General features: G+C 36.4%; 1 protein-coding gene across 1 annotated transcript in view; it reads right to left on the bottom strand.

Moving 5' to 3' along the window:
- Itgb8 (integrin subunit beta 8) overlaps positions 1-24,924 on the bottom strand; it is an 89,983-nt gene that overhangs the window by 48,575 nt on the left and 16,484 nt on the right. Inside the window, exons 2-3 of the mRNA XM_027932746.2 lie at positions 8,167-8,252; positions 2,523-2,697 (exon numbers count right to left, since the gene is read on the bottom strand). Of these exons, the coding sequence (XP_027788547.1) occupies positions 2,523-2,697; positions 8,167-8,252 (261 nt within the window). The remainder of the gene's footprint in view (positions 1-2,522; positions 2,698-8,166; positions 8,253-24,924) is intronic.

The following is a 24,924-nucleotide window of genomic DNA, read 5'->3' as shown; positions in this document are numbered from 1 at the left end:
TTGTATTTTTCTTTTTCTTTTACATTTCATTACTTTTTTAAAAATGTATGACCTCCTTACTCTTGGTTTTTTTTTTTATGGCTATTTTGTTTCTTGCTGTTTTTCTCTTTGTTTGGATACAAGTTCATCTTTACTTATTCTTTTTAAAAATTAGAGTATTTAATGTTTTGAATTTTCCTGACAACAACTTTAGTCACATTCATATATCTTAATGTTTTTTGTTACTGTTATTATTAGTCTATAACTAGAGTTTTGATTTATTCTGTAGTTGGGATTATTTAGAAGAAGTTTATCTTAATTTTTATGTTATTTAATATTTATTTATCTTTTTGTATTGATTTCAAATTTTACTGCAGTGTGCTCAAAGATGTTGGCCTATAAAAATAGTTTTTGTTTATTGGAACTGAGTTTTCTTGTTTAAAATATGATTAATGTCTAAAAATATTCCATGAACTTTATAAAATAGTATTCTATATGTCAAGTGTTATAGACTCAATTGTATTTGCACCAAATACATATGGTAAAGCTCTAATCCCCAATGTGATGATATTTGGAGATGGGCCTTTGGAAGATAATTAGGTTTAGTTAGGTGAGGTCATGACAGTGACCTTCTAAGAAGAGATACTAGACATTCTCTCTCCCTCTTTCTGACATGTGCCATGTGACACATCAAAAAGGTGGCCCACTGTAAGCCCTCTCCAGGAACCAAATCTGCTAGAACCTTGATGTTGGACTTCTAAGCCTTTTAGATTTGTAGCCAATCTAGAACTCTGAGACAATAAATTTCTGTTGTTTGTGCCACCCAGTGTATGGTATTGTTATGACAGCAAAATAGACTAAAGTGTCAAGTTTATTGATTATGTTTAATTGTTGAGCTGTATTATATAGTTCCTATGTACTTTATCTGCAAATATTACCAGTTGTATTTTAAAATTCTCTTAAAATGAGCACCTATTGAAAGAAAACGAAGAGTGGAAAGGCTAGAGGCTAGAATACTGGGAGAAAGATTTGTAGTAGAGATAAATATCAACAACTTGCCCTCAAATTCAAGTATGCTCTGGGGAACATGCCCAGACACACATCAGAAAGTCAAAATATAACTGAATGATGTGGATGTTACTGTTTGATGTTGATATAGCCTGAAAAAGGCAATTCCCTGGATTAAGACCCTGAAGTCTTTTATGGATGAACAGTAGAAAAGCCACCAGATGAGAGTATTACTGGGGATATGGAAATGTTTAAGAAATTGGGGATTTTGGAAGGAGTTTAGGGGAAAACCTAGGTCAGTTTATATAGATTAGAAAACTGGGCTGATGAACCTTAGAATAACAGGAAGAAAAAAAAATCACTAAAGACCATTGAGCAACCATAGCATTAAAAGGCTGAATGTCAACAGAGCTCCATGTGAATATCTAAGGGAAGATTTTAATGAATATATTGAGTTAAAAACAGCACTTCATTTTTGTTTCTCTCCCTCTCTCTTTCTAAGAACTCAACCACACTTTTTTTTTTCAATTAAAGGTGGCAAGAGCTGCAATCTCTCTAACCTAATTACTTTCCTTTTTGTGTACATCCTTCTACCTTTCCAACTTTTGCTCATGTATGTCCATCCTGGGCTGTGTCATTGTTTTATCTGATGAAGAGCACAGTTTTAATTGGAAGCTGGGAACATGCCTAGGGCCAAGAGAGAAGTGGACTTTGTTTTTCTGGTAACCAAAGAGTCAGGAAGAAATACTGAGCATTTGGAATAGGATATGGAGTGTGTCAAGAATGATTATTCAAAAAATTAATGACAAGATATGACCATGCACACCAAAATAATGAAGTCTTGAAAGTAATTTCATACTGAGCTAAACCAATTTGTCTAATTGAGTGGTGCATACTCATGTACCTTGACTTATCTGCTATATGTAGTTTGTATAGTGGAATTATCTGGAGGAAATGAATACTTTCCAGAAGCCTACAACACATGCAAACTGTGGTAAACTCTGTAATGGAAGGGGAAGTCCTGCAGAAGTATAGGAGCAAAGATATACATTAATGTCAAGGGTATTACAAAGCTGGTCAAGGTAATAATGATAATCATGGCTTCATGTTTTGTGTTGAAAAATTCATCCCAAAGGTTTTAAGTACTTAGTTTAACATCTGCTACTTAATCAATCAATCAATCCAGTAAACATTTATAGATTTTTTTACTATATACCAGCTCTCAGCTAAGAATGGAAGAATGAGTACAAATATATTTCCTTCTTGCAGGGGAGAAGGAACACAATTACATCACAATGTGATTGAATTATAGGATCAGAACACATAGTTATTATATGTGTGGGTCAGGTTTGCATGGTGTCTAAGGTCACAGAGCTAGCTAGAAGCATGATAAAACCCAGAATTCTAATTTCTTGATTCTGAGCTCACTGTGGTCTCTACAATAATACTGCCTGCCACATAATGTTAAATACAAGCAAATTATTATGAATTGTAATTTCAATCATCATAGGTTTATTTGAAAAAAATCACCAAACCTGGACGCAGCTGAATTGACACTTCTCCTGGTGTCACTTGAGTGTTAATTTCATTTTCACTTGGTATGATTACACGTACAGATGGGTATTCTATCGAATCAACCGAACAGCCTTTGCTTATTAAATTGGAAACAATATCACAACGTTCGCTTCTTGATCCACCTGAAATAAAATCCTGTTTAAAAAAAAAGAATATCACTGATGTTTTCAGTTTATATCATCTCAGTTATAACCAAAAAAGTCTATACATAGCAAATATTTCAAATAAGCCATTTTCAGGGCAGAACAAATTATGCAACTGTTTAAATTAGTGCATGTTTCCAATAAGAACAGTGGCATATTTGTCATAAATAAAACCTTAATTTCTAAATCTCATTTTAAATGAATAAAATGAATTATTAAAGAGGAGATTGAACTCAAGCACTTTAAATGTTGTTAACTGATCACTGCAAAGTTATACTGGCTTAATTCTTTCTAAATATTTTACTTTGGAAAGACAGATCCAGAAGAAAATTCAGCCAAAATAGACCACTCATTGGTTCCAAATGTGAGTCTCAGTTCTCAAAGGACTCAACTGGTATGTTTATTATATACTGTTATGTTTGGAATACGAAAGCAAGTCCTTAGAAATACACGCCTAATTAAATGCCAAAAATTCATGAAAGAATAAATTGGAAATCTAATTCTTAGACCATAAAGTTGTCCAGCCTCTTATACACACAACAGCCTAAAAGCAATTCAGTAAACTAATGGAGATGTTCATGATGACGTGGAGAGATATAATATTGCAGATCAAATTCTCCTGACTTTGCAACTGAATCTAAAATTTTCACTACTTAGCCTTGAGTAGTTGAGAGTTATCTAAGAGACATGCAATAAACTTGGAATTAATGCAATAACCTTATTAATTTATCCTGAGGGGAAAAATTTTATATTTTTATTTTTCATGTAAACATTTGGGATTTTTTCCTAAGAATGGAAAGTGTATTGAAAGTATGGAAATATATTTTATTATGCATAACATTGGCCTGAGTTATTTGGGGTATTTGCTTACAAATGAGCTGGATATTTGCTCAGCAATCTTCCTAGCAATGGCTATATAGATTCAGCATTCAATCATTTCTCCTTTAATTAAGATGATATAAAGAATTGGATTTTTAATCCATTCATCACTAAATTAAAGAATGTTGATGAATATGTATTGAAGGACAATAATTTGGTAGGAGTTGGGGTAATGAAATGGAATAGAGCATGGCAGATAGAGCTCTTATCATCAAATCAACAGACTATGGGTGAATTCACACATTAAGCAAATAAATATAACTGTTATGGGAATTGAATTTAGGGGGAACACAGAATATCACAGGGCATGGAAGAAGGGGATTATCAAGGTGACATGGACATTGAGTGTTGAATATGAGGTCACTAATTATAACCAGGGACAGCCATGGCACTGGTGAGTAACAAGATACAATGGTGATAGGTATATAACAACATTCATACAAAATCTTCATTCCTTTCTCAAATAGAGTAGGACATGGCAAACTAGGGTCAGTGAAATGATCCAGGCTTTGGCCTATTTTTCTATGGTTTAAGTGCCAAAAAATTCTTTATACATTTTAAAAGCCTGTAACATAACAATAAAAGAAGAATGTGTGATAGGGATGGTGTGTGACCCACAGAGTCTAAATTTATTATGTAGTCCTTTATAGTGCTCATCCTGAATTAGAGCCTGCCTCATCCTGTAATATATGCATTAACTAAAAGGCAAAAGGGAACATGTCTTTCTTTCCAATCAAAACCTCCAGGTGTCATTTGATAAGTTCATTATGGAAACAGAAACATTCAGTTTGCTTTGTTGATTAATCATATGCCAGAAATTGAAAATAGCCAAAGCCTTAGTTTCTTTTATCTGAATTCATTCTATGTACTGTTAAAACGTGGAGGTGTTGTGTATGCGATAGAATTTATAAACAACATGGAGTTCCCTGGAGAGAGGTAGCAAATAACTGCTATAGTATGTGTCACATTCTTACCAAGATCCCCAGGCTAAGTGGGGGACCTCATTTCTCCCAAGTAGGGGATACTGATAGTACACAAGGCTTGGTACATGTGTGCTTGATCATGTGTCAGATGACATGTTACAGATGAAGATCACATGCATTTTACAGATGTAAAAACCTAAGACTTCAAGTCATGGAAAGGAAATAAAGTACAAATAGCTTTATTTTCTTCCTTTCAGCCGGTCAGAGACTGTTATTTGTGCACACAGAATGGAGAAGAAAGGAGGGGTGTCATTTACTGTAACTATACATCAGTTTATGCCATGTGACCTTTAAATGTCAAATAGTTTTGCTGAAATCGGCAAAATGTTCTCTATTATTTTGCAATATCTGAATCAGCACAGCTGTTTTTATCCCACTGTAAAAACTAAGTCAGAAAAACATTGCCAATTGGCCAATTAGGTTTGAAAAGGGAAGAAAAGACTGTGGCATCATACTCAAGAATGGAATGTTATTCCTGCCCATTGTGGCCTACTTTTCACTTTGTACAAAAGAACAGCAATTTGAAACCACACCCTTTTAATTTTTGATATTTTGTGTCATTTTAACTTATTCTAATCTTTATGCTTTACTTTTTTCCTACAAGAAAAACAAAAGCAAATTCATAGTCTAAGTTTCTACAACTAAAATGTCTCTGAGAATGAAAAGGTCAGGTTGAAGTTACCCTGGCAAGTTTTTTATCAGTTGTTACTTTCATCTGTTTTCATATAGTATTCTGGTGATATAAATAGCTCAAGTTTTCCCCCTACTAACGTCTGAGTCTTTTTGACTGTCAAACATGGCAACCTGAACAGAAATGGAAAAATTCTATCATCTTCCTTTTGGCAGCGAATGTCCTTCATATCATATTTTAGAATAACTATGCTCCTCTAAGCTTCTGGCTGTGCTGTGACACTCTATATCATGGTGGCAGCCAGGGGAGGAGGATAATTCTTCAAAACTTAACATGTCTTTCATAGACATTGATTAACAAGACACATAAGGTATTAAACCTAATACTGATGAGGTCCTTTGTATCCCAATTGTTTTCTGATTACTTCCATGTATCATGGAAGAAAAGAGAAAGTAAAAGACATGGAATGGCAGATAAAAATGCTACATAAGAAAACAATCCAAGTGAGTATCCACTGTCTAATTATTTTGTTATTTTTAATTTCTACCAGCCTTGAAAATGATATAAGCCAGGCTTATTTTATTATTGTTTATGTTCTCATCATGAATAGGGGAAAAACAAAACCTCATCCTTCCTTTTCCCTTCAGCTTACTGGCTGAGAAATCAGAGACACCAGTTGCATCTGTGCTTAAATGATGGGTGATCTTCCAAAATTCAACAATGCTTTCTGTCTCCCGATGATGTCAGGTAAGCCTGAAGGGAGTGGACAGCTCCTCTCAAAAATGTTGCCAACACTGGCCAGAGCCCTAAGACTGGGTGCTTGCTCTGAGGTAGTTATCAACACAGGCAATCATCTTCGTTTTCTAAGCCTCACCAAAGCTCTATAGAATTATGACTCCTATTCTTAATTATGAATTCTATTTCTTAAGCAGTCCCTGTATGCCACATGTTGCTTTATTATGTCTTCAAAGACTGTGAGGCAGGTGCAGATAGTAATCCCAGTTTAGAGGTAGGGAAAACTGAGGTTCAAAGCGATCAACAAATCCAAGTTCACAGAGTTAGAAACTGGTGGAACTGGGATTTGAATCCAATTCAGTCTCTCTTTAGGGCCTGTTTTTCAATATATAAATCAGACTATACCACATTGTACAGAAGAAAATTTAGTGACATGAACAGACAAGTTATTCTTAACATTTTTCCCTGAGTAGTCCATCTGAGGGTTTGCCCACTGTGGACAAAGGACCTGCCCCCCACCATCCCTCACTGTGTGGGTAGCCACCTTTCTCTCCCTTATCTCTCCCTCCACCTGACTACTGATCCCTCTAAATACCCCAGATCCTTCCTTCTGTGTCAGGACTGATTGTTTTCACAGAGTTGTGGCTTTTCTGATGCTCTGTGTCAGTCAGAACTGTGAGATGGAATGGGGCTTCCTCTGGAATCTGCTGTTCCAGTTGGCTGACAACTGGGCTTCAGAACCATCTTTGAAAGTTTCTCCAAATACCCTCCCCAAAGCACTGGAGGTCAGGTGGGCAAGTTTCAGGGCTCTAAGGATCTTTCTTAGTGAGGAAGTAAGAATCTAAAATAGCATGATGTTGCTTAGGTCAGAAACATTCTTAACAGAGAGAATAAGTAAACTCCAAGTTCAAGGTTATACAGATGAAGACAGAGAATGGAATGAAGTCTTCTGGTCTTTGGCTCATAAGAAGTCATGAGATTGCACCCTAAGACTCAAATTCTCGTCTGTCACATTGCTTGGCTCCATGGGTTGTGTAAAGCCCTTCTGAACTCAGGAAAGGATCTCATCTTTTTGCTGGTGGAGCCCAGATTGCAGGTGGGGAGCTTCAGGCTGTCAGGCAGAAATCTGTTGATTTACAGACGTGGCTCTGTCTTGTGTACCCCACCCCTGCCTCTCCCCTGACTTGTTTCATCGAGTTATGCCTACTATCCTTGATTACTTTTTCCTGCTGGGGGCTGCCTCAGAACAAGCAGTAACAAGAGAGGGTGGAAAGATGATGGTAATTGTAGTTGCTGAGTTAAGTCAGAGGAGATCAAAGCCACAGTTTTATCTCCATATCAAGCAAAAGGCCCTTAAAACCCTATCTGTTCCAATTCCCAGGAGCTTCATAAGTAAATATAAAATTGCCTAGACAATCTCACAACAAAAGAAACCCCAATGTAGCAGACAATTTCTTTAGTGCAACTTATTATATATGGATAGTTTTGATTGAATATAATTGACAAAAGAAAAAAGAACTTTCAAAACAACTTTAGAGCCAAGAAAGAAGAAATAGATTATAATTATTACACTAAGAATTTTGTCATTAGGATTTTTTCTCTTATAGAATGCAAAGACACTAATTTTGAAAAATAACATTTTCTGGATTATTCTCTATTCCATAGAACATAGTATATAATATTTCATGAACAAGTCACATGTTAAAAGCATCATGTTTTCCATATGTAACCAATAAATTGATGTACAATGTCAGAAAATGAAGTAAATCATTTATCTTCAAGTAGTTCAAATAAAAACAAATAAAATGGACCAATAAATTAGCTTGCTTTTCTTTAATTTGCAAGTATAAGCTAACACTCCAACTTGAGTATACAACCTTGTGCCTCAAGCTGCAGCAAGAATTTCACACGGAATCCTACGGAACTATCAAAAGTTATTATCTGTGTTTGCCATTTCTTTCTATAGAACAGATGGAAAACATGAACTGGTTTTCACTTCATTTCAAAATTACCACAATTTTCCCAATAAAAAGTTATATTTGATTTTATATTCAGCCAAATATGCCATTTCCAAGCATAAAACCAAATAAAAAATTCCTGTCAGCATTATCTTTTTTTTTTTTCCTGATACACCTTCAAGGCACAAAATAGTCAGGCAATGAAATCATCCTAGAGAGAAAGTCAACTGTGATGAAAAGAAAAACAAGGAAGAAAAAGAAGAAAAATGGCACACCTCTTGAACACACCATCCACATTCTGGACCCAGCTCAAGGCACCTGGCACAGGACACTGCGTCTGAAGATGTGCATCTATTGTCTTCTGTAATGAAGGATAAAATGAGCTGTTATGGTTGATCTCATATTAGGAAGTGTAAGCAATTCTAACCAGAATGTTTTTTAAAAATATTTTTAAAATTGTCAATGGACCTTCATTTTATTTATTTATATATGGTGCGAATCAAACACAGTGCCTCACATAGGCTAGGCAAGTACTCTACCACTGAGCCACAGCCCCAACCCTAACCAGAATGGTTTTGAAAACTTAAAAATAAGATGACCTTTTGTTTAAAATACATGACATCAAATAATGTATATTTTCTTTAGGAACAGTCAAACTAATTGTAACTATCAGATACCCAGATAGGTATTACTTAGTTTTATATGGGAGAAAGGAGATGATAGAAATTGATTTTAGATTTTGTAGTTTGGCTTGAAGTCACTGCAGTAAGAGGGGATCCTCCAAATTATTTAGTATGTTCAAGTCTCATTGTATCTCCTATTCTCTGAACCAAGTAGGTTTGGGTGGAGAGATTCTAGAGTTATTCTTATAAAAATTAGCATATGCAGACATCATTCTCCACGTGAAAAGCATGTTGAGTCATAGTGAATGAAGTGTCAGAGAAATAATCTTGATGGACATTTAACATAGTTAAAATGGAAATTCCGATTGTGTCAGTATTGATTATTTTGGTGTGAGAAATATCAGAGCCAGACACAATGGCATGACTCAGTATTTTATAAGTGGTCAAAAAATTTTTAAAAAGTAAGGTGGTCAAAAGTAATGTGGTCTAATTGAATGAATGAGTTGTTTTATTTAACTCAATTCAATTTCTCAGATTGGATCACGTACGATTCACTTTTCCACATGTGGGCAGGGCTGGGGAGTAGGACACCCTTAAGAATGACTTCTGGAGGCATTGACATCTGGTACCACTTTGCCATCTCATTTTGTTTCTTCTAAACTGTGTTTCTCTTTAACAACTCTAATAGGAATTAAAGAAAACTCACATGCACCCAGATGTGTGGTTCTGTGTACATAACCACACATTGACATGTAGTTTTAAAAGGGATAGGGACAATTCCAATTGGTTTCTATTTACTTTCTCTTTCTCAACTTCCCCAATATTCTGGAATCCAGGGTAAAACAGTTTTGCCTTGGATGTGGCTCAGCATGGGTGTTGGCAGTGTCAGCAGAGGTGATAACTGGGCAGCAGTACCCTACCCTGTATGTCCCAGGCCTGGTTTAGGTTAAGTGAAGCATCTTTCTCTAGAACCCCTGCTAATTTGTTATTTACTCTCCGAGTCTCCTTATACTATTTGTACTTGGCTTTATAACATCATTTTAAACACATTATCTGAAAGTCCTTCACTGGTCTTTCCAGATGTGGCCTAGAATTCCAAGAACTAAAATTTACTAACGTTTTAGTTAATTCACTAAAGTGTGAAGGCTCCTTAGACTAAAAATCTTCCATCTGATTTAACTGCAAAATGTGAAATCTGCTTACCCCTAAACATATTCAGAAGAGTGAGAAACCTTTCCAGTTTTGTTCTCTGAAAGAAAATTGATATCAAGCACACTGACAGAGTCTTATGATCTCAGTGTGTACCCAAAATTTGTAAGTTAAGACTCAGTCTCCAGTTCAGTAGTATGAAGAGGTGGGACCTGTTGGAAGTGATTAGACCTGAGCCTCCTCCTTGGTAAATAGGACTGGGCCCCTGAGACAAGAGGCCTCACACCTGTTCAGCCTTTTCCACCCACTGCTTTTTTTTTTTTTTTTTTTGCCATGTGAGGTAGAAAGCCTTCATCAGACTTTGAATGAGAGTCTTTATCTTGGTCTTCCCAGCCTCTAGAACTGTAAGAAATTAATTCCTGTGAAGTTTGGCAATGTAGCTCAGTGGTAAAGCACTTGCCTACCATGCACGAGGCCCTGGGTTCAGTCCTCAATACCACACACACACACACACACACACACACACACAGTAAAGTAAAAATAAATTTCTGTGGTTTATAAATTACCCAGTGTTTAGTATTATGCTAGAGCAACATGAAAGGATGAGACTTAGATATAACTTGATTTTTACAAGCTGTTGGCCTTGAAGTAAGTAGATCATGGAGTAAGAGCCATTTCAGTTCACCCTTGACCAAGCTTCTTACTCAACAGGTAGAGCTTTCTTGTCAGTAGTGAAAACTGCAGTCTCATGGAAGGGAAGCTGCTAACCCTAAGACTCTAGTCTCAATTCTAATGGTTGTAGGATTTTGTCCCAAGTTAATCCAAATTCAAACTCAGGCTGGGCTCCTACTCCTGTAGCACACATGATACATAACAAATTTACAAGGAAAAAAAATCTCTTTTCTTTAAAAAGTTCCAGTGCCAACTTCTGTTTTAAACTTCAGACAACTAAGGATGTTGACTGAGAGGGATAGACACTTCGGTCCTGTCAATACTTCCCAGGTTCCAGGGCTGACATTTCTCAGACTCTACGTAACTACAGGGGGAAAAAAATCCCATAAATGGATCTGGAGGAGGCAGATCGTATGGTTCTGCAGAACTGGAGGCAAGCCATAAATTGAACTCCATGGGAACTGTGTCAAACATTATTTCTGGAGAGTGTCATGGTTATACTTCACAGAAGACAAGCTAAATACACTTTGACAGGCAGAATTTTAAAGGTTTTCTTTTTAATTTTAAAATGTTCAAGTGAGTAAAATACCTAACCTGCAAATATCACATCAATTATAGCAATTCTTGTCACTGAATGGGCAAAGTATTATAAATGCTACCAGTTAGCATATACTAGGAATCTCTCTCTCCCTCCCTCCCTCTCTTTCTCTCTCCCACTCACACACATGCGAACACTCACACACCTTTCTGTGAGAATAGAATCTAAGCACACACATCAACTTCAAGGCACAATTGCCGTTTACAGACACTGGCAATTTGTCATCAGCCTTTGGGTTTGCCCAGCTCATTTGCCCTCTCATCTCTGACGCAAGAACACAGCAGGAAGGCTGCTTTCCTGTGGTGGTTTCTAGCAGCCCTGGGCACTTCCCTGACACCTCATCAGAGCATGTGCCTGACTGGTTCTGCTTCCCACTCTGTGATTGGGGTTGCTACGTGCTCAGCCATTAGTCCGGGAATGGCACACTAAGCACCCTATTCTCCATATTCTAGCATTGTATTTTTATGAAGGAACTTTTTATTGATCCTTATGAAAACTCATAGGGCCTGGAAGCAGAATGACATTGTTTAAAACTACATATCATCGAATTCTTCTTTTTGTGTTCATTTGTTTCAGCCCTTGGTGCCTCGGGAACTCCATGTTATTAAAAAATGTGCTGCCTTGGCACAATGGTAAAGGATTTGACAGTCTATTGACAACAAGTGCATACATTCTAAATAATTCTATTGCTTGGTCTACGAGTGTGGGAGCATGGACAGGAGGCTTGTTTTTTCTCATTATGTTACTACTGCAGGTAACAGACTGATGAGGCAGCATGGCTAAAGGACTAACTGGGAAGGAACCTCCAAACCTCCATAGCACTGCTGCTTATCAGCCATGTGCCCTTAGGTTAGCTACTTCAAGTCTCTAAGCCATCATTTCCTACACTGCAACACAGGGCTAACTACATCCACACCAAGCTGCTGATATGAAGATGAAGTGAGACAAAACATGAGAAGCATAGTGCTCAGGGCACAGAGGGCATTCAGTAAAGAAGCTGTTATAATCTCATTGTAATAAATCACATGTACATATACATACACCTATGTATGTATTACCTATTTGTGTGTCTATGTGTGCATGTGTTAGGTTCTAGGTTCAGAAAAAAGGAAGATGTTATATGTCTTTACATTTGTAGTCAATATAATTTGCTGTCCTTAATGTGAAAATCCCTTGGATCAAAAAGACCAAGTTTGAAATACATAGCTAGTATCTAAAAATTGCTATTAAATAAAAAGTTATTGTGTTTAGTTTAATTGTTAAAAATGACTCTTAAAATCAAGAAAGTTAAATATAGACAAATCAGGCTGATTTATTACAAATACACTTTTTGTCATGACCCTGAAATGCTCTTAGAATGTCTTAATTTTATTTCTATTTTGCAAGGTAAACATTGATTGAAACCAAGCAATTTTTAAATTATTTCCCAGAATTAAATGTGTATGACACATGTGAAATGACCTGTCTAACTGCCAGTCAAAAATATTATAAATACCCATCATCAAAAGGATAGAGTACCCCAAATATCAGCAACTACATATTTATGATCCATGCTTAGTTATTTTTTGTTTTGGATGATGCAATTTTTTTTCATATTACTTTGCAAATATTTAATCTACAGAAGTGAGAAAGAGAAACAAATACACAAAAACAAAAATCTCCAAAACAAAACAAAACAAAAAAAGACAATGGAAACTTCAATGTTTGCATTGGGATCTTTCCATCAATCAATGATGAGATAATCGAAAATTACAAAGAAACATTCCTTGTTTTGTGTTGTTGTTAATCTTTATAACAAACTTTCAGTATAACTTAAAGAATATCTACAGTTATCTGGAAGAAGGAACATATAAAGACTGATAAAGATTGTAGTCCATGATATTTATAACCAATTAGAGTCTCCTATCATGCCTAGACAGAATCATTTATGAGAAATGTTTGTTTTTTTTTTTCCAGGCAGTATCCCTTTCTTAGTTGATCTTACTAAACAAATTAAATTAATCTTGATAATTGCATAAAGCTACTTCATTAAAAAAAGCAAATATTTACAAGGAATACATATTCTACTTTGATAACAGTTGAAACTAGACAAACTGGCCACATTCAAGCATAAGGTTCAAACTATAACTCTGAATTTTTTGTTTTATACGTTATATACATATCTATATAATTATGATGTTACAGAATATGTTTATATATTGACTATGTTATACATATGTGTGTATATATTATATATAAATAAAATCATGGTCCTCTAAATGTTACCAATACCTTCAAAAATACAGTACCTGATCATTGAAGTTTTCTTTTATGCAGAAATTTAATGCCTGCTATTATTTGATATAAAAATTAAGACAAAGAAATACATTCAAATTCTAATTATTTTCCATTACCAAAAAACTCCAAGTTTTGGATTGAAGTTTCCTAAAGTTTCTTACAAAAAAAAAAAAAAAAAAGGAGGGAGTAGGTAGTTAATCCACTTCTTTGAAAATCAGACACTGGAAACAAAACACAAGTTAAATTTTAATGGGGACTCAGTAAAGGGGTTAGGAAAAAAGGGAGAGGCATGGGAAGCTTGTTGGAAAAGCCAGGTGTGAGCAGGAAAGCTCTGAGGAGCTAAAGAAGACAGAAGGCCAGCAAATGAGCACATGGCATGGTATCTCCAAACAAGGGAACAAGAAATCTACACAACTTCTTCTAGTTTTCCTTTTTTCTCTGGGTTTTCTTGTATTTTATAAATACATAACACAAACCATGTTATTTCATAGATTTTCATTTGCCATTTTACTTAGTATTTAGAATATATGAGACGAAATTTTACTGGCAAAGAAGAAGAGTTTAAAAATTGCATAATGTCTGTGGTGAAACTTTAGCTACTAAAATGATTTCTATGCAATAAATGTGTATTTCAACTGTGCCCATAGAGAAGTGGTTGGAAAATTCATCTTGATATTTGTAGTTATGGTCCTAAGTTATGGGTTTAGAAACCACTACCCTCTATAGTATCATCCAACAAATTACTACTGTTTGATTAGTTTCAAATTTGTAGAAAGTGGCCATTCAGCCCATAATAATGAAAATGAGTATCTTACTGGGGAAAATTATTTTTTTGAAATAATTTCCACTCTTCTTTGATTTGAAAAAAAAAACATATAACAGTATGTATGTTGAGTGAAAGCACAATTTGGGGTTCTGGTGATTAGGTTTGGCCGTTTGAAGGTTCATTTAAGGGAAAGGAGATGGCATAATGATGCTGCAGTTTAAGAGAAATGTGAAGGAATGATAAAACTGTAAGAAAAAATAATTATCAGAGGAAAACCTAGATAGAGATCCTTGGAAAGTAATTTACTGAGAAAGGAAGTGAAGTAAGTGGTCAGGAGAGGACAAGGCACTAGCAAAGTACAACTGAAGTCTGCTACCAGACTGATCCTACCCAGGGCTCTAAGGACAAAAGATGCCACAGTGTTTTCCTGCCCTGAGGCAAAGGAGCCTGGCTTTAAACCCTGAGCTGAGTGTTACTAGGCAGCCTGGTGAAGGGTAGAGTAGGGTTGACCTCCCAGACACTTCTAAGCAATGTGGCTTCTTTTGGTGGAGGGCAATTCTTCTGAGAAGGCGGCAGCTGTTAGCCATCAACAGCCATAACTTAGAGCAGCTGGAGATGGGTGTGCCTGCCCTATAAAATAAGTCCCAGTGGGCTCCAACAACATCTACTACAATGCTCTACCCCATAAAGTGATAAACAACCAAAGTATTGAGGTAGAAAATGCTATTTGCCCGCCTGTGCTATTTCTTCACTGACACTGTCCTAGATTTATTGAAGATGGCACTAAGAAGAACTGAAATGCCACAATCCCCAGCTTCTCTTGCAACAATGCTGGTTGTATGACTAGCTCTACTGATTGGGATGAAGCCGGAAGCTGCTTAATGGGGCTTCTGTGAAAGCTCCTCAGAAAAGAGTGTTGCCCTTTGCCTGTCTTCTTTCTTTCTGCCTGGAACATAGATGTGGTGTTTTGACCTGCAGCACCATATTTAGAGAGAAGTTGTCTTAGGGAAGCCACTGCTAAAGATGCAGAAACGAGGGGGTTCCAGCCTCTCTCGGTACACTAAGTCTGCCACTCAGAACTCTCTGATGGGAAGAAGAAATTTTACCCCAATCCTATTTAATGTACTGCTTTTAAGAGCTCTCTCTTTTTTTAAAAAAAAAAATCATTAAATTGATTAATTTATTTTAATTAGCTATATATGACAGAATGCATTTTGATTCATCATATATAATTGCAGCACAACTTTTCATTTCTCTGGTTGTACATGATGTAGCATCACACCATATGTGTAGTTATACATGTACCTACAGTAATGATGTCCATCTCATTCCACCATTTTTCCTGCTCCCATGAACCCTCTCACTTTCTTGATATTGTCCTTTTTAATGTTTTTATTTGTTTTAATTAGTTATACATGACAGTAGAATGCATTTATGCACTTTTATATATCATACATAGATGGGAAATAATTTCTCATTTTTCTGAGTGTACATGTTGCAGGATCATATTGGTCACACAGTCACATATATACATAGAGTAATAATGTCCGTTTCATTCTATTATCTTTCCTATCTCCACATCCCCTCTCCTTCCCTCCACCTAATCAAAGGTAAGTCTATTCTAAGAACTCTCTTAAATCTAACAGATTAAAACAATGTCTAATCAATGAATTTTCATCTGAGTTTTGAAAGATAAGAAGAGAGTAACAAACAGAATTCAGCTTAATAGTTTTTTAAAAACTTGTTAAGCCTAACTTTACTCTATGTGAAGCAGACCACTCATATTGAAGAGATGTAATTTTTCATGTTTCGTCAGTCTGTTTTCCCTTGGAAAACTGAGATTACTAGGCTATCATTTTCTGGCCTCACAAAGGCTTAAACTCATTTTCTTTATATTTCCAGTACATGAGTCTCACACCTGGATCACACTCAGAAAAAAATGTAATGAATAAATGAAATTCTATGTTGAGGTTAATTTAGCAATTTAATTACTGAGATTTTTCTAACTTTTGACTACTCATGTTTTTAAATAACCTTCATTTCCAAAAGCAATTTATTTCAAAAGGCAACGTTACTATGTTTACTTAATGATATACATCTGGATGAATTTATCTTGATTCTTCCAAAACTTGAAAACAAACTTACCTATAGTGACACTTTTTGTTTGTTTGTTTTTTTATATTTGGTATTCTGTTATTGTTTGTTCTGCTGATTTATTTTAAGAAAATCAAATTTCTTTCCAAAGAACTTTGGATATTTAATAAAATGATATCAAATTGAAATAACCACTACATTCCTTTACATTTTGTTGTTGCTTAGATCTAAACCATATTTTGATTCAGCAAATGTCCCTTTTCCCTCTAGATTTAAATAATTTGTTACTGAGCAGAACTTCCTTATAATGCCAGTACTAGGAAATACCACTAATATCTTTGCTTCTCTAAATTTGAGTTTTTCAGGCTTTGATTATATGCAACCTGTATGTTTCAGAGACAAATTTCAACCTTTCCTGCTACACAGCAAATAATTCATGTGATTATAATAATGTTTATGCTGGCATAAAATCGTTGGAGAGCAAAAAAGAAAAAAAAAAAGTCCCTTTTGATCCTGGGCAGATTAGGGAAGGATGGAGCAATGCTACACATTCCACTAGTCTGCCCTGCCTTCTTTGGGGCAATCCCAATGTGAGTCAGAGCTTAAAAGGGCTGGGACAGCATCAATCATAACTCTAATTCATGATGGAATTTACAAGAAGAACCACTGTATAGCCACTAATGACACTCATTGGTATTGAAATCCATTATCATAAGAAGCTTGGTCAGATGGGACCATAATAGAATTTTGTGTTGTAATCCACTTATACACATTGTAATCAATTTTGCTCTGAAAATGCTCCAATTGTTGCACATAGTGGGTGACTGTACATTTTATCATTTTATGCTCTACCCTGAATATCTTTTTTTTTTTCCTTGAAAGGAAAAAAAGTTCTACCGGAACAACAAATGTAAATTGTTGCTTCTGAGGCAAGTGGAAGATTAAGGTCACCCTAAATTCATGGTAGTTTTAGTGTTGTGGAATGAAAAACAAAAATAACCAAGACACTTTATTCAAAGATTAGAAGGAACATGAAAAGAGAAAAAGAACCCCAAGTGTTAGCCATGAAGGACTGTCACTACAAACATGTTGGCCTGGAGCTGGTTTTGAAGATAAGTAAAATGCAGAAATCTGGTTGAAAGTTGATTATGTTTAGATCACATCCTATGTACATCTTGACATATATTATTTGATGTGCGAAGCAGATGAAGGAACATAAAGAATGTTTGTCATTTGCATTTGAAAATGACTTGGCAGTTCTTATTTTTTCCTAGGCCATGACATTTCTTTGGTGGGCCAAATGGTCACTCAGCATAGAAGAGTGGCTCCTGAAGAGCATCCCATTTAGTTTTGCAGTTGGCTGTTTATCTAAGCACAGCAGTTTGTCCTCTGACACCTGGTGGGAATCTGTGAGAAAGTAAAGTGAGAGAAACTCAAGTGGAAAGATGGGGGTCTGGGCTCTCCACATGTCCTTCCTAATTCAGACCTGGAACTTCAAAAAGCCTCAGCATCTCAAGACTCAAGGAGGGTTCCAGAGGCCCCTGAGGTAAATTCTGGTTAAAGCTGTATTTGTCTAACTTGGAAAAGCAATATTAGTCATGTGCTTTGTTTCTTGTTTTAACTGGAACTTTTCCATACATTCCAACTGTCCTGTTTATGAGGCACACTCCCTTTCTATAAAAGCCAAAGTATTCACCGTTTCCCACTCTGTTCCTCTAAATAATGTTTTCAATTTAACATACTAAATTGAAAGAGTTCCAGGGGCTCTTCCTATTTTCCTTTCCTCTCCAACTCTTGGCAGGTATGAATTTCCTTTCTTCCACTTTAAAAACAAAACAAACAAAACAACAACAACAACAGTTTTTCATGTCGAATTTAAATGCCTTGGTTAAAAAAGATTAAAAATAACAGCTCTTGGATAGTAGGAATGCATTTACTAGGTAGTATCTTTAAAATCTGACGTCCCATTGCAGGTGTGCATTTGATTAGAGCAGAAACGTACCACCCTAAACTGTAAGGAATTTTGTTTCAAGTAAAATAAACATATAAAACTCAAAGGGAATTTTAGTTCACTTATAATTTGGTTTTCTTTGTGTTACATTGCAAAATTCAAACAAGTTAAAAAAATTGGACACTGCCACCTTGAAAAATGAAATCCATATATACAATAGGAGAAAATCAGAGAATATTAAAAAATGGGTCATATATCAAGCATTTTGTAAATTTATAAAAATCCAATGAGGAAAGCACTAATGCCCATTTTGCAGAAGGGAAACTAAACTTCAGAGAGGCTAAACTGCATCCCAAAGTCACACAGCTAACAAGTACAGGGACTGAGTTTAACTATAGAGCCTTTCCTTCTGAACACTGTCCAAAAAGGGAATAACATAAAGACAGCTATTCCAAATTAAGACTGGAAACCCTTTGGTATTACAGTCCAAGGACTTTTATTAGTCCTTAAGTGATGACTCAATAATAATTCCTGTGTACTTCAAAATAATTCTTTAATACAAATAGAATGTTGTTATTTTTCCAATCATCCATACCAAGGCCATCTCATTTTCCCACTCTAAAAACAGGGATGTTAGGTTCTCCTCAGCAGGATTATGTTACCCCCACAGTGCCAAAGACCTCCCCAAATACTTCAATGCCCTTTTCAAAAATTCATTTTTTTTACTATGCACAGGGAAACTCTGAGTTTTTAGCATAAAAGTCCCAGCCTGAAGGTCTCCCTGAGCGCATGAATCAGATTGGCTGGTGCTTGTTCAGCATGGGAGAGCAGCTCCTTTTACAACTGTGTTTCCCCATCTCCTGCCAGGGGATGTCTCTGAGCTGCATGCAAATTAGGCAGAAGCACATGAAATGGTGTTCACAGTTAGCTGTTTCCATTTGTGAATTTCCAGTTCTGACCTGGAAGCCAAATCTGGAACAGGGAAGAAGGCAACTTGTTCTGGTCCTAACCCTGTAGTCTCCTGACCTTGGCTTGACAATTAACTCTGCTGAGACTGTGCCTGCCAGCTGATGAAGTGGGGAAACTGATCCCCCCATCATTTTGTGCTTCATTCATATACTGTGCCATGAAAACACTGAAAAAGTAGAGTATGAGTTAAAATGATTGGTGGGGAACTCTGACTTTACAGCACGTACAATTCTGTTAGTTTATGGATTATTTTAAGGATACTTGTACAAATAGAAAAGATTTATTTTAAAGGTCACCAAAATCCTTATACTTCAGATTTAACAGTTGCCCACAATGCAAAATGATGATTAACTGTTTCGTGTTCAACACTGTCAGCAAAGTGATATGAGCAAAATTTTGGGGGGTTCTGCATATTGACTGCAGCAAGAGTTTCACAGGCCTATGTGTCTGTCAAACCCTATATATCAATATTTAAACTGATGAAGTTTATTGGTTAAATTATATTAGTACAAGCTATTTAAAATAACATCATAAATAAACTTAGATGGAATCCTATTTGTACAATGTGTGCATAGTGAAGAAACATGCTTTTGCTGAGGCTACAGAGAAAAACATTAAATTACATTATATAGCTTTTAAAAAGTAAACCAATGACACATTATATAAGTCTTTTGGCTTAAAGATTGCTTAATGGTTAATTAAAGTTATTCATCCCTATACAGTATTTGATTGATTTTCAAATTTTCTTCTCTGACGATTAAGAGGTAATTATTTAAATTTTTTTCATATGGATTAAGCTCAGTTGAGATGATAAAAATATTTTCAAATTCAAAAATTTATTTCTTATATTCTACTTGAATTTTTTGTAAACTCTCAGCAGCATGAGAAATTAACAGAACATGTAGTGATACCAGTGTAAGATCATCATAGTAATTACTACTATTATTAATAGAAATGTAGTAATATCAATGTAAGATCACCATAGTAATTAATGCTATTACTATCACTATAATACTAATGTGATTTGAACTACACAACAATAATATAGTTTATATCATATTCTCTAAAGTAAAATTTCTTCTATCCACAATTTCAAGAATGATTCTAAATATTTATATCTATTCTACATTTTATTTTATTTAGGTATTCAGGCAAAAGAAAATTCTGAATTATAATCAAAAGATTTTAACCTAATTGTACCTTATAGGATAGATACTGAATCTATTATAACAATTAAATTACCTTCAACTATTCCAATTAATATTTGTCCTATTTAATTTTGCTGGAATTTGAATGCATACACATGGTAGAGCTAGTATACATAGGAAATTTTATATTAATGTCATATTGTCCATACTGTCCTTTAAAATTCTTGTTTCATAGTCCCCATAATCCTAAAATAATCCAGCTATGGCTTCCCCTTCATCATAACTCATCTTTGCCTGAAGTCCATCATTACTTAGAGAAATTTTCAAACAGTTTTAATGCTCTCCTTGCTCTGACTGCTACTGTTGGGATGCTGCCCCAACCCTTACCTCTGAACACTTATCCACTTTTTTTCTTTCTAAATTCACAGTTTTGATTTAATAGGCCCTATTTTGCTATCATCACCAGACACATTTAATGTGTTCTAACTTTTACAATGGATTTATCACTTTGCTCCAGGATTTTCAGCCTCACCCAATTCACTCCCACACCTCACTGCCTCCACCATGGACAGAGCTACTAAGAATCCCCGAGGCCAGTGGCTTCCACAGGAATTCTCACAGGCCATTAAGAGGACCACTGGTTCATAAAACCGCACAGGAGAATTTAGGCTCAAGTAACCAAAGAGAAGCTAAATAGTGACAAATTCAAGAAGAATCAGAGAATGAAACAGAAAGCATGCTACTGTGCCAAGAACTCTAAAACATAAAGTTGAAAGTACACAGAAGTAGGTCAGACACAAATGGGATAACGCATCCTAAGCAACAGCTCAAATCTGTTTGAAGTTGCCTTGAGGTGCCTTGGGGAGCATAGCCATTAGCCAGATAAGGACTGAAGAGACTCTTTTAAAATTTCTTTCTCACCTCATTAGGCTCCTAAACCCTACTTTTATTCATTATGTTTTTTTCACATTCACTATTCTAATTCTTTCTTCTGAATCATTCAAGAAATTTTAGCACATCTTCCCACCTAGATATGACCTTAGATTTACTTTATATTACAGAGAATACCTAAGTGATCTCAATTCTTTCAACTCAAAATTATCTTTGTTCTCTGTTTGGAAAAGGAGATTTCTCTGCCTTGCCAAGATCATTTCCTCTTTGCCTTTGAATGAATTGCTCATTCAAAGGCAAACAATAATTTCCTAATTATATTTAGCAACTAGGTTTTAGCAATGTTTAAATGTCCTCTGCCTTTTAACAGTGAGTGGACACTCTATTACTTCAGCCATTCTCACACTATTCCCCTATTCATCTCTTTGGCTATTTTTACATCCTCTTCCTCACCTTCACACCTCAAGGTTTCATGAGCTAACAAAACTTTAAGACTCAGCTCCTCACACATGACTACCAAATTAGTATCTTTAGTTCCAAACTAGCACCCAAGTCTGTCCAGAATTTTCAGCAATCTGTTGGACATCCCCCTTAGATTCCTGATGCATCTTCAAAATCCACAGGTTTCAAATAAAAGTCATGTTTCTCTTCCTAATTTGAATGACCTATTTCTGTTAACTAACATTATTTTCCCATTTACACTCATTTCAATCTTTGTGGTCAAACAGATTTCTCCCTCTCAGGGTCCCCAAAACCTGTAAGTTGCTAGGACTCTACCTCTACTTCTGTGCCTTCAGCATTCATGTCTCCCCTTTCTATTTCCACAGACTGCATTCTAGTATAGACCCTCATTTGTCATTTGCTTTATTGCAACAACCTTCTTAGAATCTCTCACAATCAGCATTACCACTACAAATCATTATATGCGTGGTTGCCAGTTCTACTTGCTGATTCAGTGTGATCACATTATTACACTATTGATAAAGCAAAAGAAAAACAAAACAAAACAAAAAAACCCTTTGGTGATTTTCCACCACTGGAGAAATAGAAAAGTATATGAAATTGTCCTGTGGGCAAAATATCTTAGACTGAGTGATTTATTAGGAACAGAATTTATTGCTCACTGTTCTGGAGACTGGAAAGTCCAAGATCTAGGTGCCAACAGATTTGGTGTCTTATGAGGGCCCCTTCCTAATATATGATGGCTTCTTGCTGTTTCCTCACATGGCACAAAGACAAAAGGTACAAACAAACTTCTTCAGGCCTCCTTTATAAGGACAGTAATCCCATTAATATGGACTCTGCCATCATGTCCTAGGCAGCTCCAAAGTCCCCTCCTTTTAATACTGCCATATGGAGAATTAGATTTTAATATATGAATTTTGGAGGAACACAAACATTCAGACCACAGCAAAAAGTTCTTTTAAAAAATCTACTATTTTGAATTCTACAGTCTCTTCTTCCATGGTTCTCTTGATGCCCTAGTCAATGTTCCTCCCTGCTAGCAGAGGCACCCTGTGCACTTCCCTGTTACAGTCCTGCTAGTAGATACTTATGCCATTTACACAATATTTCTGCCACCAAATCCTCCTTCCTCTCTTCTGGTATAGTTGATCTCTTCACTATCAAATCCTTACATGATTTGCATTTTGACAATTCTGCAAAGTTGTTTGTATGTGTTACTTATTTGTATATTGAGCATGCATCTGTAATTTACATAATATATAATATATTTAACAAGAATCAAATATATTTAACAAGAATCAAAATCCTCAAAAGAGGAGATAATAATAGGTGATTTGGAAAATCTTCCCTGTACCACTTCACTGTAGAAGCTTTGTTGGTCTGTATCACCTTCAGGTATTACAGGTCCTGTGCCCCTTTGCAGGGGATCAGCTTCATCACCTGAAGTCAAGAGTAGCTAAAGGCTTCTGTAGAAAGCCCATATCCTCATTAGGAAGAGTCAGAGTGAGCCTTTCATGCTGGAAGCCAATAAGGTTTCCTAAGACTTCTTTCCTTTCTTGCACAGGAATTGACAGAGAGCCCCAGAGCCTCCCCTCTCCCTCACCACTAACGAAATCCCACCGCTATCTACCTTGAGTTCTTAATCTCACTAATGTTGTGTAATCAGTCTCTACAAGACTCCCCAAACTCCCAGGCTTGCCTTCACCTCCCCCTCCATGTCCTAATCCTTCTAAGCTTCTGCAAAACCCTCTTTGCACATCTCCTTTACAACTCCAAAATCCCACACTCTTGCCCCTGAAACTCATGGTGCATTTCCAAAAGAACAACCTGTCTCTCAGTCTCTTCTCTGAATGTTCCCTTTCCCTTTTTGTTTTAACAGAATGCTGCTGCTGGACCCAGGACTCAACTTCCACTGCTGACATGAAGAGAAGATTGATCCCTCTCCCTTAATCCTCATGGCCTGGGGCTGGGGTGGATCAGTGTCTTCTCCAGGCCAACTGGAGAGCATCCTTTCTCCTTTTTCCCCAACTGCCCCACCTTGGCTTTGATACTTGTAAGTAAAGTTATGTCATCAGCTACCCTGAATTGTTGCAGGTGTTTAGTGATATTTACTGACCCCAGACTGATCATGTCTTGAATCTAGAAAATTGTGGCTGCTTGCCGACTCTCCCTCTCCACCACTACTTCTGATCATCTTTGCAACCCCTACATACCTCATTTCCTCGTTTTTGTCTCCTCCAATTACTTTGTTCACTACCCAGATTTTGCCACTATTTTCCCTGGTCACAGCTTTAGAATTTGTTGTCACCAGTGTCTGCAATCCTTCTCCCATCCCAATTTCACTTATCACACTCTCCAATCACCACCTCCTTTCTTTCCAACTAACTCACTCTTCCTAGGATCCAGACACCAACCATCACAACCTGCCTCACTTTGACCCCTCCTGTTAAAGGCCTCTCACCACTTCTGCATCCCTTTTCTCTAGCCTCCAGTATTCATGGGCTTATCACCCAGTGCCTTCAGGTCCTCGTTCAAGCTTCGCCATTGCTAACAAAAATGGGAACCCCTGAATTTGCCTCTGATATCCCCACTCTCCGACAAATAAACCCCCAACCCTCCTCTACTTTTTCCCATTGCACTTATGACCTTTGAACACACTAGATAATTGCTTACAACCATGTATCCGTTATTTATTTTGTCTCCCCTCTCCCAGAATTTAAGACTCATGAGCACAAGGACTTTTGTCCTTTTGTTCCCTAATCTTTAAGTGCACCTTGACCAGTGCTTACCACACAATAATTATCAAATTATCAACTCATGTATTAGATTTTAATGGAAATTGGAGTATCTACTAAATGGTATGTATGTTTGAGTGCCAGATTCCTCCTTTAAAGTGATGTATTGAGATGGAGACCATTCTGTTCATATGTGCCCCTGAGGCCCAGGGACTTGGCTCAGATATCAGCTTCTCAGTGACAGCCTCACTGTCACCTCCCTTGCCAGTACTGCTTGCTGCCCATCAAGGGGAGCTCTCTATAGATGGTGGAAGGCACAGAGCACTGGCTAGCATGCTGTACACTTTATGTCTTTGTCTATTGTCTCTCTTCTGTCATTAAAACGTAAGCTCCAAGAGTGCAGATATTTTGACCATTTTGTTTACTGCCATCCCCCAGGGCTTAGAGAGATATCAGGCACATTGTAAAGACTCAGTGTGACTTTATTGAATATGATGAATGATGTCTCCTATGCATTGATCAAAATGCTCTATGTGCACATTCTGTCTCTGATATGATGTGTTTATTTCCATGTTATTCACTTAACTTCCTCCCCACCGTGTTCCCCTTCTCTCAGTCAGCTTAGGAACTCAGGACATGTGCCTTGGAGAAGCTCTGCTTGGACCCTGCTCCTCTGCACACATGGTAGTATTTCT

The sequence above is a fragment of the Marmota flaviventris genome, chromosome 1 (genome assembly GCF_047511675.1).
Source record: "Marmota flaviventris isolate mMarFla1 chromosome 1, mMarFla1.hap1, whole genome shotgun sequence".
NCBI lineage: Eukaryota > Metazoa > Chordata > Mammalia > Rodentia > Sciuridae > Marmota > Marmota flaviventris.
The sequence above is the reverse complement of the archived record's forward strand: the minus strand, read 5'-3'. Positions and strand labels throughout refer to the sequence as shown.